We start from the raw sequence: 15,198 nt of genomic DNA, 5'->3' as shown, positions 1-15,198 counted from the left end.
CTTTGGATGTTTAATTTTTGCCTGTGTGTGGAGGGGCTGGGAAAGAAAGGGGGAGAGATCATCATGCCAATTCAATGCACTGTATTATCTCCTTCAGAAGATAAGATAAAGGTTGGAAGGCAGACCACACAACAAAGGTATCTGCTCAGAATCATCTCTATGTGAGAGATTTATATTCAATGAGCAAGTGCTTTTTTCCAACAAAGAAATGAAGGGTTCAAACTTAGTCATGCATTGGTATAAGGAACTGGTAATGAAAGCCAATTCTATTCTTAAGTGAGCTAGGCACTTGGTAAACATGGGATTTTTGTGAAAGCAGTCAAAATGAGGGAATTTTAGAGCAGAAGGTCAGATGGTCCTAAATATGTAGAGAAGAGGGGGTGGGAAGAAAGGCTAGGACCTCAGCTTGACAACAGGTCCAGATTGGCCTCCTTGTTTTCCCTGTCCCTGTCACCCAAACCCACCATCAATCTCAGGCAATTCCCTCTCCCTGTAGAGGTTGTGGAAACATCGTTCTTTTCCTCTGTCTGGCCAGTATAATCATCATTAAGCACCCAGCACTGTCACCTTCTCCAGAAAGCCCCTTCTGCCTCCTCTGTCTCCACTTAGTCTTCCCTAGGACTATTTCAAAGACAATAAACTTGAGGTTCCTCTAATTAAATTCAGTCCCCTAGTCCCTGGTGGTTCAAGCCATCTATAACCCAAATAATGAATTCATTCAGTAGACATTTATTGGGGTCTCGCAGAGCACCAGGCATTGTGCTGACCTGTGGGAATGAAAAGATGAAGACAGTCCCAGCAGTCAAGGCGCTGAACAGTTTAATAGCAGAGAGAGGTGCCAACAGTGAAAAGAACAAGTCTCCAAGAGCACTAGCAGAGAAGGCTCAAAGTGCAGTCGGTGTGCCAAGAAGAAAGCAACGAAACTGAATCCCAGTCCCTCATAAACTGCAGGGGAACAGGAAACAAAAGGAGACTATGACGTGGAATAAAACACCCAAGTGCCCCCTTTCCACATTTGCTGTGAATGTGGGAACATATAATGTTCTTGAGCTTTCTTTACCATTGTGCAGGTGAAATAACATAAGCCTCAAGGTTTAGGCAGATCTGGGTACAAATTCCAACTCTGTCCCTCACTTGACTGTGTGACACTGGGTCGTTCTTACTCCACCTCTCTTTGCTTCAGTTTCTTCATGGGTAAGAAGGGCTTTTAATACTTAACATATTATAGAGGGTAGTTGTAAGGATTAACTACAAAGGTCCCACTACAGTATCCAGAATAAAATGGAACCTCGGTAAACATCTCTTTCCTCTCCCGGCTCAGGGTCTAAACCTCCTACCAGCATTAGGTGTCCAACACATCTGCAAGAAAACTTATTGCTCTATAATCACAGGTAAGAGGAAAACACACAATATCATTACATCTGTGGCCAGATGCAGGGAATACAGATATTTCCAGCACCCGGAAGAATTAAGAGAAATGGCCCAGACTTGTGCACTAACCTTTCATGCCAATGCCGCTGCTAACCTTGACCTGTGTGGCACGGTGCATCACTGCCTCACTTGCAACACATCCACCGCAGAACAGTCTCATTAACTTTCTATACAGTTGAGCCCTTAGAGGAGTTCACAGACTCCCATCAGTTGGCAACTGCTATGAGATGGATATACACAAAATAAGAAATACTGCCCAAATTGTAAGCCAGTTTTCTACAATTTTAATTCTCTTCAATCAGGACAGCCAGTGGACACTGCCAGCAGCTCAACTTGCATTTAAAATGAAAGTCGTGGGCCTTGGTTGCCTTTAGTTAAGTTTCCCATCTCATTATGCATTTAGATTTGGGGAGGCCTATAAATAAACATAAAAGATCTGCTTCCCCAATAGTCACTTGGAATCTGGTCAAATCTTCCCAAAGGGGAAATGGCTGGGCCTCCTGCTTCTTTGTTCAAGTGCCTTCCCCCTACTACCACCATCTTCCACACAAACATGGTCATCCCGCAAATTACTAGGTGCTATATTCCAACATCGGGACTCATGTGCATTGTACCAACTTTTAAGACAATTACAGTCATATTAGTAATGATTGAGGATTCTTTTAAGCCTCTTGTCTGCCCCTTGCCAAGAAGCGTGGCTGCCATGAGCTAATCACAGAAGTGCGAATAGCCAGGAGGAAGCAGAAGGCACCTGCCCCTGTAAACAGTGGGAGGCACAATAAAGAGAAGGACAGAAAGACAGGGCAAGCCAGACCAGATTCCCAAGAGGAAGCCACAATGTGCTTCCTTCTCAACGATCTAAAATTAGTTCTCCTGATGGCACATTAAGATACAAGACCCAGAAAACCTGATGGCTGGGGCAATAAGGAGAAAGCCCTAGAAAGGAGTCATGTCACTTAAGTGTCACAGGTTATATAGCTCCCAACTTAACCAATGAGGAGAATGGATTGCCCTTGTGAGTCCCACAAGGCCACAAATTGTTGCTTATTCAACTTTGCAGCCTCAGGAATGGAGCGATATACATTATACATAAACTCTCATTTAATTTCCAAAATGACCCTGTTGGTAGGAGTTATTTCTCCTTTACAGAAGAGGCACCTGGGACCAAGCAGAGTTAAATTACTCACTAAGGGTAACATAGTTTGAGCCAGAACATAAACCAGGTATATGTGATTCCCACCCTCAAATTTGTTCAAGATTAATTGCCTCCTTAGCCCCTTCCTTGGCACATAGGAGGTAACCAATAAATATTACATTTAACAGCAAGCTCCTATACCTAGAAGTCATACTGACCTTTCCTACAGTTGATCAGACTGTCCTGGATCTAGCAGAGGTGGCTTTACCAAAGCCAGCACTGCTGGGCTCCAGACTTTGTTCCCCTCTCCCTCCTGGCCAAGGCAAGCTGTGTCCTCCTCAGAATCACCTGGGAAGGTTTGAAGTCACTGTGGTTCAAAGACATTCACTGTATGTTCTGACATTACTCATGTGGTGCTTCAAACGCCTTGGCTTCTAGAGGCACAGTTGGCACTGCTCCCTGCTGAAGCAAAACACCTTTTCTCATCCACTTCTATCTTGTTGCTACACAACAGCAAGCCAAAGGCTCTGACACTCTGAATTCAGATGGGTTTTGCATCTTTTTCTTGTGTGTAAGTAAAGTCCAAATGGAGAGCCCTGTGAACTCATGTGGATTCTGTCTCCTTGGGGTTCCACAGAATAAGAGAGCCTCATTCCAAATTGAGAATCAGTTCTCCTTGCATCTCCTTGAATCTCTCCTCCCAAAATGACAAACACCAGAGCTGCCTCTGGTAGGTAGTATGCCTATGGCTCTGAGGGGTACATGTTTTTGACACAATACTAGCTATTTGCTGCTCCTCTTGTTACACCAACTTGAATAACAGCAGGCCATATGATGATGTTGACAGTAGCTAACATTCACTATCCCCGTAGGTGCCACACATCTTTCTAAACACTTCAAATACGTTACCTCTTTTAGTCTTCACAATGACCCTGTGAGCAGGCACTATCTGTTCATTTGACAAAGAAAGAAACTGAAGTTTAGGGTGGCCAAACATATGTCCCAAATACCACACAGGTTTTTATTAGAGAGAAGAATGGAATCAGACTAGCTGGCTCCAGAGATCAGCCCCTACACTACTACCCTGTTCCAGTAGTCTTGCTGCAAATCTTGTTGTGAAATCACGAATGTCTTCCAATGCTAGGTGAGTATTACATGAATTTCTTAATTGCTTATGTATGATTTCATTTGCCAGAAACTCTAGGTAAGTGCAGAAAACAATGCTGAGTTTACCTGAGCAGTGCAGGAACACACAGAACAAACACACACCTCCCTCAAACATCTCCAAGCTACCTCAGTTCACGGGTGCTATGAGACACACCCACCCAGTGTCACAATTTTCTGTCTAATTTTAGATCTTCCTTCCTCCACTTAGGAGCTATTGCCCTTCCAACATTGTTATAGACTGAATTGTGCCTCCCAACATTTGTATGTTGGGGCCCTAAACCCCAATGTGATTGTATTTGAAATTAAGGCCTTTAAGGAGGCAATACAGGTTAAATGAGATTCTAAGTTTGGGTCTTAGTCCGATATGATTTATGTCTTTATAAGAAGAAAGGATATTAAGGGTGAGGTGCACAGAGGAAAGACCATGTGAGGACACAGGGAGAAGGTGGCCAACAATAAAGGCCTCAGGAGAAACTAACCCTGTGACACATTGATCTTGGACTTCCATTTCAGAACTGTGAGAAATAAATTTCCATTGTTTAAGCCACCCTGTCTATGGTATTGAATAGTTTCTTATGGCAGCCCCTAGCAAACTAATAAACCAACAGAAACAAGCAAAGTGAGGTCTTTTGCAAGGAAAGTATCCTATTTATGACAATGTACTTTTTAACAATTTAAGATACGTAAAAGTATGCTACATTTTTTACTAGGCTCCTAACTCTTAGTTTTAATGTCAGTGCTGTTTTTGAGTGTTGCGTCCAACTCACTTTTCACATAAGCCATGCGATGTTTTGTTTTGATTTGTTTTGTTGTGCAATTTTGTATGATGTGGCAATTTTTAGGAATGCATATGTTAAATTATAGCACAACTAACTGTATTGCCACTCAGGATATAATGACTTATGGATAGTGAAGATACAGCATAACACATAATGTTTCTATAGTATTCTTCAGACACTATTAAGGCAGATTCTATTTAAAAAAAAAAAAAATCTCAGGAAGGACAGGCACCAAACTTAGATACACAGCATGTATGTATATTTGTGTGGGCACATATGTGGACTACAATCCTGTATAAGTAGTAAAAGTTAAAGTATAATTTCTGCATGGTAGGCCTTGGAGAGTTTTTCTCCAAATGTTATAAACATTATTGTATTTTTATATATCTCCTATAATCTAAGTTGCTTATAATGATTTTCATGATTTTGTTCTAAATAAGAAATAACTAACTTTTTAAAATTATATTTTATTGATTATGCTACTACAGTGGTCCTAATTTTTCCCCCTTTGCAACCCTCCAATCAGCACCCCCCACTCCCTCAGGCAATCCCCACACAATTGTCCTTGTCCAAGGTCATGACAACTCCTTTCCTATACTCTACTTTACATCCCCATGGCTATTTTGTAACTACCTATTTGTAATTTTTTAAAAAATATGTCTTATTGATTATACTGTTACAGTTGTCTCAATTTCCCTTCCCTCTGCTCCTCTCCACCCATGGCCCCCCTCCCTCCAGTTGTCCCCCCGTTTTAGTCCATGTCCATTGGTTGTGCATATAGTTCTTCTCAGCCTCTTCCTGTCTACTCCACTCCCTCCTACTATGCTTCTTAATTCCTGTACCATCTCCCTCCCTTTCCCCCTTCCCCCTCCCTGCTGACCTTCCCCCAATATGTTCCCCATACCTATAGCTCTTTTTCCACTCTCATTGCCTATTTAGTTTGCCTTTGTTTCAATTCCCTAGCTTCTGTTGTTGGTTCTTGTGATGCAGTTTTCATTTTAATCTTCATAGTTTTGATCCTCCTTCTTCTAAACCAATCCCTTTAACATCTCATATAATAGTGGTTTGGATCTAATGAACTCTTTCAGTTTTATTTTGTCCTGGAAGCACTTTCTCTGCCCTTCTATTCTGAATGACCATTTCACTGGATAAAGTAATCATGGCTGTAGGTTTTGGATTTTCATTACTTTGAATATTTCTTTCCCGTCCCTTCTTGCCTGCAGGGTCTCCCTTGAGAAATCAGCTGATAGTCTAATTGGGACCCCTTTGTACATGATTCTTTTCTTCTCTCTTGCTGCTTTTAAGATTCTCTCTTTATCTTTAATTTTTGACATTTTGATTATAATGAGTCTTGGAGTGGTTCTCCCTGTGTCCAGTTTTTCTGGAACTCTCTGTGCTTCCTGGACCTGTAAGTCTATTCCTTCCCCAAGTTTGGGAAGTTCTGCTTTATTATATTTTCACTTAATTTTTCAATTTCTAGTTCTTCTTCTTCGCCCTCTGGCAATCCTATAATCCATATGTTCGATCTCTTATAGCTGTCCCAGAGGTTTCTGATTCTCTCCTCAATTTCCTTGCTTTCTGTTTCCTCTTTCCGCACTGGTTTACTGTTTGTTTCTTCACTATGTTCCAGTTTGTTGATTTGATCTCTGGATTTTATTTCCTCACCACTTGTCTCGTATGTGTTTTCATTCTTTTCAGTATGAGTGGCTTTCAATCCTTTCTCGTCTTGTTCCAAATCTTTTGTTAATTCTGTAAGGTGCCTTATAACTATAGCTCTGAACTGAGCCTCTGATAGGTTTCTTATTTGTTCATCTGTCAGATTCTTCATCTGTTGCCTGGTGAGCTACGTCACCAGGATGTCTATAGTTGTCTGCCTCATTTTGACAGATTTGTGTTTTGCCTTGCTTCTTGGGCCGGCTATAGGGGGCGGAGCCCATGTATTCATCACAACTCGACCGGCGGCGATCCGCACCTTTTTTGCCACACTGTGTTGTTTTGTTGTCACTACCTGGCGACCGGCGGCAATCCACAATCTTTTTCACCGCGCTATGGCACTTTGAGTTGGGGTGGGGGTCCAAGATGGATTCCTGCCGTTATTCTCCACTGGGAGACCAGGATCCGTCCTCCTGCCCTCTGGGCCTGGCCGTCTGATGCAATGCCAGGGCTTCCTTTCCCAGCGTTGGGGCGGTGAGCTGCCGGGGCTTGACTGCAGCCAGGATTGCCTCTCCCTGTCGCTGTCCCTGTTGCTACCGCGAACAGCACTGCCTGATTTCTCTCTTCCTACCTGTCTGACGAGCGCTGATAGTTTATAACTTCTTACGTTGGGCTTCTGTGTAGTTTTATTTTCTGGAATTTCTAGTTATCTTTTGTTTTGAGGTACTTGTATTCCTTTCTAGTTGTAGAGGGAGACTGAACATGTCAGTCTAAGCCTCCATCTTGGCCGAAAGTCCAGAAATAACTTTCAAAATAGATTAAATAACAAAGAGAAATCGTGTATAGATCCAAAATACAGCAGACAAGGATTAAATATGAATATTAGGCCTTAATAATTTAGTTATGCCTCAGTATACTCTGTCATTTTCATCGTGATCAAACTCCATGTTAAATAAATTCTTTGGAAAAATTATCTACAGGGCCTTAAGAAATTGAGGATTTAAAGAAAACTGACCAACAATACTGAGTACGCAGCCAGCTTGACCAAAGTATGGCCTCTCTGATATTTTAAGCTAAATATGTTTTCTTTAATTAGCCAGTACACATTAATTAGAGGCTTAGCGATATGCCATCAGGGAATGTGAAATGCTTGATCTAATTAAAAAAACCCGAGTTAACTTGCTACAGATGGTAGGTCTGGAGTAGAAAAAGGAGGAAAGATTTCAAAAGCTTACTCAAGGTAAAAGAGTAGACTGTTTATGGTCAGGTTCATCAATCTTCAGAACTTTGGTAGTGAAAGTGACACTGCCTTAAGGATACTAATAAACTCAAAGAGGGCTGCTTGATTGAGCTAAATTAAACTGCGTAGCATTAAAGCACCATGTCCCAGGAACATTAGAGATGGGGCATACTAATTACAGAACTGTCCTTATTCTATTACATGGCAACGCCCTGAGCAATGGATTACAGCACACTCTCCTTGAAACTCTGAAAGCACTGTTAATAGTACTGTAATCCTAAAGCACTTAGCAAATTATGGCTTGTCAGCCAGATCCAGCAGGCCATCTGTTTTTGTACAGCCCATGAGTTAAGAATAATTTCAAATTTTTTAAATGGTTGGAAAAAAATTTTAAGAATGCTCCATGACACTTGAAAACGATAAATTCAAACTTCGGTATCCATAAATAAAGTTCTATTGGAATGCAGCCATTAACATTTGCATTGTGTAGGCCTATTTTTGTGCTACAACAGCAGGGTTCTAATTGTGACAAGGTTTGTGTGACCTAAAATATTTACTTTCTGGCCATTTACAGGAAAAGTTCACTGAGTTGTCCTCACAAGTTAAAATCGACCTGAATACAACCTGCTGATTTAAAATCACTTAAAATGGTGAAGAATACTGTTGAACACCAAGACGTTCACTGTTTCAACCAAATTTTAACAATAACGAGGCCAATAACTATGGATGATGTACTTCAGATGACGGAAATTGTTCACCAATCTAGAGGTGATTTTGTATTAATGAAAAATAACCACCACCTTCATAACAGCAACAAAACAACTCAGCCCTATACTGGTCAAAACTAAGAGGTTTTCCTCCAATGCTGTCATTATTTTTTTCCACACTCATGATTAGCATTGGCACATTGCTGATCATGCATCCCAGGACTGAGAAAAATGAAGATGCCATTTTCCTAGACAATATTTTCTTATTCACCCATTCTAAAACTGAATCAAACTCCAGGAGAACTTTGATAGTTAACTTTGTAAAAGATGTTCATATCATGATCTGATGGAGAAATTAATCAAAACTGAATTTTCTCTTCAGAGAATTTTGTCCATCACTAGAGTGTGGAATCTATGGAAGATCTTTAAATAATTTACAAATAGGCAGCTGGTTTTTTTGTTTTTGTTTTTTTGCAAATAGGTGTCTGGGTTATATAAACCTATTGAATATATTCACCACACAATTTCCTTAGATGAAAGGCAGACTTGAAATAAAGGAATATGAAATAAAGGAATATGTTTCCTGTACATCCCCGATCTTTTCTGACCCTCAGCTATTAGACTCTGCTTTCTTACTGAGGACACAAGACAGTATTGCTGATGTGTAATCTGAGTAAAACAGCTTCCAAATAAAAACAGTGACCAAGTTGGTGGCATAAAGGCAAGTGGTTAAACCACTCATTTCTCAGTGCTGAGTTATCCTTAGTTTAATGGAATCACAAATTAAGAAGATCAGAGGGCTTTGCAGAAGTAAAGTCGCAATTTCAAAAGTTCCCAGATTTTGGGCACTATGCTACCACTGAACAGAAGTATCCAGATAGAGCAGCATTTGGGGATAATTTCAATCAGCATCAACTCTAAAATGCAATTCCTAAACAAAAGACACTCTTGGGTCCTCATCCTACAGCAAAGCTCCATATGGAGCCAACTTCAACCCTAATAAATTACGACTAATGTGTGAAGTGTGAACACTCCTTTTCCTATGCTTTCAGGTTATCGTATGGGAAACTTATCTGTCCAGTCAACTGGAGACAACTCAAGTGGAAGTCATATATAATGTTTATTCCCAGATGTGTGCTATTAAACCTACTGTGCAATAGTCAAAAATAATGAGCATGGGTATGGCACAAATGACAGGAAATCCATTTATTCTGAAAACTTATCTCTGCCTCTTCCTGTGTTCCTCCTGCAGATATTTTTACTACAGATATTTCTTTTTATGTTATCCTGATGCAATTATTGGAGGAGGAAGGCAAAACTTAAGCAACCTCGAAGCATGACCCCCAGCTCAAGGGCTCCCATTCAGAACCAATTCCTCCTAAAACATCTCATATGACATCTCATTTTTATAAATTCTTCACTTCCTCGTGAAAATTTCTATTTCAGTTTTCAATAAGGATTGTAGTGTTTCTGGAAGAAATATTCATCAAAATGAACACAGCTGTAAATGACTGACATCAGCATGAAGAAAAAAAATACATCATGGCAATGTTTCAACACATTACTTGCTGAACAACTTCTACTCAGTCCTTCTGCATTAAATGGGTGTGCCCCCAATTGGACACACCAGCAGATGGCTATGAGCATTGTTTGGCATACATCCTGGTGCATTCCACACTGCTGAGAGATGAAATACAATTCCCCTGACGGGGTTCTGTATTTTCTAAAATAGTAACTTACATAACAGAAAAGCTATAGAATCTTTACAATGGGGCCCTAGATCTATAAGCTCCAAATTTGTCATTTGTTGTATTGCTTTTTTAGTATTTGTAACAATGGTCATCTCTTCTCAGAGATTAGTGCCTCTTAACAGGGGATGTGTGTCATCAGTATTCAGGGCATTTCTCCCCAGATCTGCATGCCCAGACCACACCTGAGTCCCCATACTTAATCAAACACCCCAGGTTGGAGCCTGGGCATATGTGTTTTGAAAAGCTTACCAGGTAATTGTGAAGTGCATCCCTGGTTAAGAATGGATTTCCCAGGTCAGTTTTTAAACTAATGACCAAATAACTGTGACATACACATGTGCATACACAGACCAACATAATTCTGCTTTATTCTTTGAGGTGTTATCTAAATGTGCTCCATTGCAATCCTATTCTTCCCCCATGATTTCTGCTCTTGAAATTGGCTTGGTGCTATCTATAGTTGAGTAATTTTCCCAGATGAATTTTAGGCTAAGTCAGTGTATGTTAGACACTCTTCATTTGTGGGAGGCAGGATGTCAACTTACACCAGCAAATCCTTCCAAAACAGTGTCATCTTGACATACAGTCATTTGACAGATATTTATTAAGCAGAGTCTGTACGTTGTGGAGAAGACTGAGAAAAATGCAAGAAAAACAATATGATGTTCCTGTGCCCTCAAGAAGCACATATGATATAATTAGGGCGAAACTATATAGACAACCTAAGAAAAGATAACCACAGGAGAAAACCCATGATTCACTATCAAATTACTAGCACTTACAATAAGGACTCAAGGAATTGAGAAAAGCAGTGCTCACTCCAGACCCAAAAGTCCTGCCACATTTCCACAGGCCTAGAGTTTGGAGAATGGATGTGGGATAAATGGGCAGGGCCAAGGAATGTAGATGTTCCGGATCAGGAACATAGCACAGACCAAGGCAGAAATGGACCAAGTACAGACAGTGAAAACACAGCCCTCTAGAAGGAAGGGGTCAGTCATCTGGGTGACTGACATCAAACAGATGAAGGCCAGACTACAGCTATCAGGCTTAGGCTCAGGGGCCTAATATTGATTCTCTAGATGTAGAAAAATCATTAAGGTTTTAAAGCAGCAGACCATGGAGATAATAGTATTTTAGGAAAATGTAAATTTTTGTGTGTGTAGCAAACAAAATATCTATGAGCATGAGATAAATAATGAGACCTATGAGAGCCATTAGGACTGGGGCCACAGCAGTGGCTTTACAGAGAACTTCTCAGGGGCTGAGTGGTTACAAACAATAGGAGCAGATGAGAGTCAGGAGTAGAAGCAAAGCAGAGTTGCCACTGGAGATGCCTCAGAAGAAACATTTGCCTGGACACATGGTTTCAGAAGAAGTTGATGAGAAGAAAAAGCGTCTACATAAAATATGGAAGGCAGAACGAAGGAAATGAGAGGTTGAAGACTGAATCAGGAGAAGTGGCCCATTAAAGACCACAGAGAAAAATACAGAATAAATGATGCAAACAAAAGCCCTCAGAAAGGTAGGAGAATCTACTGGCAACCCAGAGGGCAAGGAAGAAGAGTTTCAAAACAAAGTTCATCAACACAGTCTTCTGCAGCATAGATGTCAAAGGCCACTGGTAATGACCCAGTTCTAGTCCCAGCAACCTGTGTGCGTGCTCTAACCCACAACTGATCTTTATCCTTTAATCTTTAGTCACTAACTGTGCATACCAATCGTTTAATACACATATTTGGTTATTTTTTAAATACCTGTCTTTGACCCTCATGTATTCAAATATTATGTTTTACCTGACACTATTATAATAAGCTTCCTGAGGGAAGAGATTATAATCAACACTTTTATGCACCACCACCCCCGAAATGTGCCTTCAGATTATCATACCTCTCATAATCATTTAGAAATATCTTTAATTGTAATTGTGACCATCCTGGTGGTTGTGGCGTGCAGATAAAGACCAGGTGGATTCAGGGGGAAGACACAGACATTGGTATAATGTAGATCTTTGCCATTCAAACTGTGGTCCATGGACCAGGAGCATGGCCTGGAAACTGGTTAAAAATGCAACCTCAGCTGCTATCCTAGGATGACTGAATCAGAATCTGCACTTGAACAAGATCCAGGTGACTGGTGTAGACTAAGCATAGTATAGAAAAGGCTAGCACTGAGTTACCAAGGGAGTTAGCTGGAGTTGGAGCTGATGGCACACAAGTTTTGGTATGTGGGCATGTGCAGAGACCCCACTTCACTACTGCTCAGAACTGCAGCTCAAGGATGGAGCCCAGGCCTTTTGTGTGTGTGGCAGGACCAGGCAAGGAAGCAATTCCAGCTACTGAGCAGAGCCCAGATGCATAAATCCTTCCTCCATAAACTGCCACAAACTTCAGTTATAGGAAGGGCTTTGGAGATTGTATCTGCTAGGTTGTTTTTGCATGTTTTATAAATATTCTGACCTCCTGAAGACCCTATTTATGTTCCTCATATTTATCCAGCCCTAGGATTTATGATATCATTCCATCTCTCACTCATTTTCCAATAAGAGTAGGTTTCCCTCTAAGCTTTAGATTACAATTGCTAAAATAAATTTAGGCATAACTGAAGCTAAACCTGAAAATGTTCCTTTAACTGCAACAAAGGGAGCTACACGGACAGCATTATTATTGTTAAATGCCCAGGTGTCAGGAAAAAGCTCCCAAAGGAACGAATCTTTAGACAAAAAGCACAGTTGTGTCCCAGAGGATGAAAACCAAACAGAGCAGCGAGGCAGAATCCCTGCTTTGTGGGGGATGTGCCCAATGCTCAATATTCTTTTCTCTAATTTTTCTACAGATAAGTGTATTGGGTGTCACTACTTCAAAATATCACTGTGCTAGAAGAGTTCTCTGTGGGTCTTTTATGATTTTTAACAGCTTCACTGATATATAATTTACACACCATAAAGTTCACAGTTCAGAAATAGAAGAGACTTTCGTTCCATCTCCCACCTTAAAGCGATGCTTCATTAAACTCACCCAGGAATATAATACGGCTGTTTCTGAAATCTCCAGGAATATAGGCCATTAGCATGACCCTCTGATAATCTATCCTAATATCTCAGCGTTTATCAGTGTAAAGAGCATCATGACAAAGTCTGCTCTATTGAAATTCCAGCTATAGATGTAATGACTTTTAATGCTATATTTCAAAGGTGGCTGACTGAAAACTCCCAGGTAGGCCCTGTAATCTGCCTACTTTGTAGGAACTCCATACAGACACCAACTTCATTTCCTGCATCCAAAATGGAAATCACAAATTTGTACCAACCCGTCCCCCACTTTGTTGTGGACTATTTTTCCACCACATGACATGCTCTTTAGAGGCTGTTAGAGCTGTACAAAGCCTTTATTTTTCAAGTCATGAATGGTGTGAGTTACTACACAGGTTTTTCTTTCCAAAAGAAACACAGCAACTTACATGCTCTCACAGAACCTCTTCAGTGTGCTTGGCTTCTCCTGGTTGCGTCTTTGTCGAAACCAGCGTTGAATGCTGCGAACATCCCAGTCCAGCTGTTTGGACAGGCCCTCCAATCTCTTTTCATCAGGGTGCTATGAAACAAGGTACCAGGATAATTATTTTCATCTTCATCATAAACAGGTCTGCCCTTGTCTACAGTTGAGATTTTTTTTCCCTATAGTTACTATCTGTACTGAGATTTCTACATTTACCACTGAGGATGCAGGCCTTCCATTAGCAGCATGAATATAAATAACCAGTTAGGACAAGAAAAGTTACTCGTTGTGAAACAACATTGAAAACTATGAATCTTGCTCTCGTGCTTGCACTTCTTATCAGCCACAGACTCCACGGGAAAGCCAAATGGCAGAGTCAGCTTCATTAGCCTTCAGGGAAAGGACTTTCAAAATGAAGTTCATCAACACGGTTTTCTGCAACACCGAGGTAAAGGCTACCTTGGGTGAATTTAATGAGGCATCATTTAAATATCTTACCTTCTCAAGGGAAAAACAAAAAGCTATACCCGATTATCACGTATCAGGATAACAAAAAACTTGGAATAATTCCAAAATACCTCACTTTAGCCTAAGGTACCAATTCCACTATAAAATACATTTTCTCTTTCTCCCTCTTCTCTCTCCTCTGTTCTTCATACATTCCTCTTCTAATTCCTTTTCCTAGTCACACCTTTTGACCAGATCCCTGTCACACTTTTACAAGGATTGTGCACTACCTGAAGACACTAACTTGCTGAAGTGGAAAGAGACACAATGCATGCTTGCTGTGTGATGATAATTGCTCCGTCTCCCACACATTTCTGTAACATTAGGAGATGACAGACATCGGTTCAATTCATTGCTCCAGGGAGCTCCCTCTCCAAGCCTTGGTGTTCTCACCTGTGTTTTTTAAAAAAGGGTTATTATCCACCTAAATGGGATGGTAGTGAGGACCAAATTTTAAAAACGTATATAAAACTCAGCAAATGTTCGTTCTCCCCTCTCTTCAATATCTTAGAGAACACCCTGCCAAAAATTATGTGAGGGTGAACTGCCACACAACACAACTAAACCAAGTTAGTGCTATTCTTTATCTATTCTACCTTTGCTTTTATGTTAAGAAGATGTTAATGATCAGAGGCAATAACCAAAAATGAGGAAGGCAGGCTGACGAGCTTTCAGCTCTCAAGTTATAAGGGTAGAATGTTCACATGACACCTTTTAAAGCAACTCAATCAATTCAAGGTGTCAGACATGTAGGAAACACAGCCAACGGCCTTCATGTTATGACTGGGCCTATAAAATGTGCTGAGCTTGTGTTTGTAAAAGTCATTTGCCAACTTTCAGTAAGGTGTGTACTTTGAGGTGTTTTTATTAGTAGTCATGACACCATCTACACTCTCCGTTCATGTCTCTAAATTAAAAAATATGGGAGAGAGAAAATGTAGTCTACACTATAGCTTGGATATACCATTTTCCTAGAGGAATTCATTTTTCATTTCAAGTTATTTTCTAAGTTTATTGACTAGGTAAAACATTCACATGGTTGACAAATTAAAAGTTATCCGTTTCACCATCCTAAGTAGTTCTTACTCCCGCAGTTCCTACTTTCTTCTTCTTACCAGGTAACCAGTTATTAAATCAGATTCTTTCCAGAGTTATTTTATGCTAATATAAGCAAATTTGAATATGCATTATTATAATCCCCCTTGTCACATAAATGGTTGCATACACATACAACACTCTGGACTTCCGGTTTTCACTTTACAGTGTGTCTTGGAATATTTCCAACATCAAACTGTAAAGAATGCCCTCCTTCTTTTGTAAACCTATAAAAATAT

The 15,198-nt window shown here is 40.4% G+C and overlaps 1 protein-coding gene across 3 annotated transcripts in view; it reads right to left on the bottom strand.

Annotated features, from left to right (window-relative positions):
• The window catches only part of CERS6 (ceramide synthase 6), a 288,817-nt gene that overhangs the window by 183,543 nt on the left and 90,076 nt on the right, over positions 1-15,198 (bottom strand). For all 3 annotated transcript variants that reach the window (XM_090280493.1, XM_090280496.1, XM_090280500.1), the window contains exon 3: positions 13,323-13,453. In XM_090280493.1, the coding sequence (XP_090136619.1) occupies positions 13,323-13,453 (131 nt within the window). The remainder of the gene's footprint in view (positions 1-13,322; positions 13,454-15,198) is intronic.

This window comes from Furipterus horrens, unplaced genomic scaffold (genome assembly GCF_987537825.1).
Source record: "Furipterus horrens unplaced genomic scaffold, mFurHor1.1.pri manual_scaffold_1, whole genome shotgun sequence".
NCBI lineage: Eukaryota > Metazoa > Chordata > Mammalia > Chiroptera > Furipteridae > Furipterus > Furipterus horrens.
This window is presented reverse-complemented; position numbering and strand designations above follow the sequence as displayed.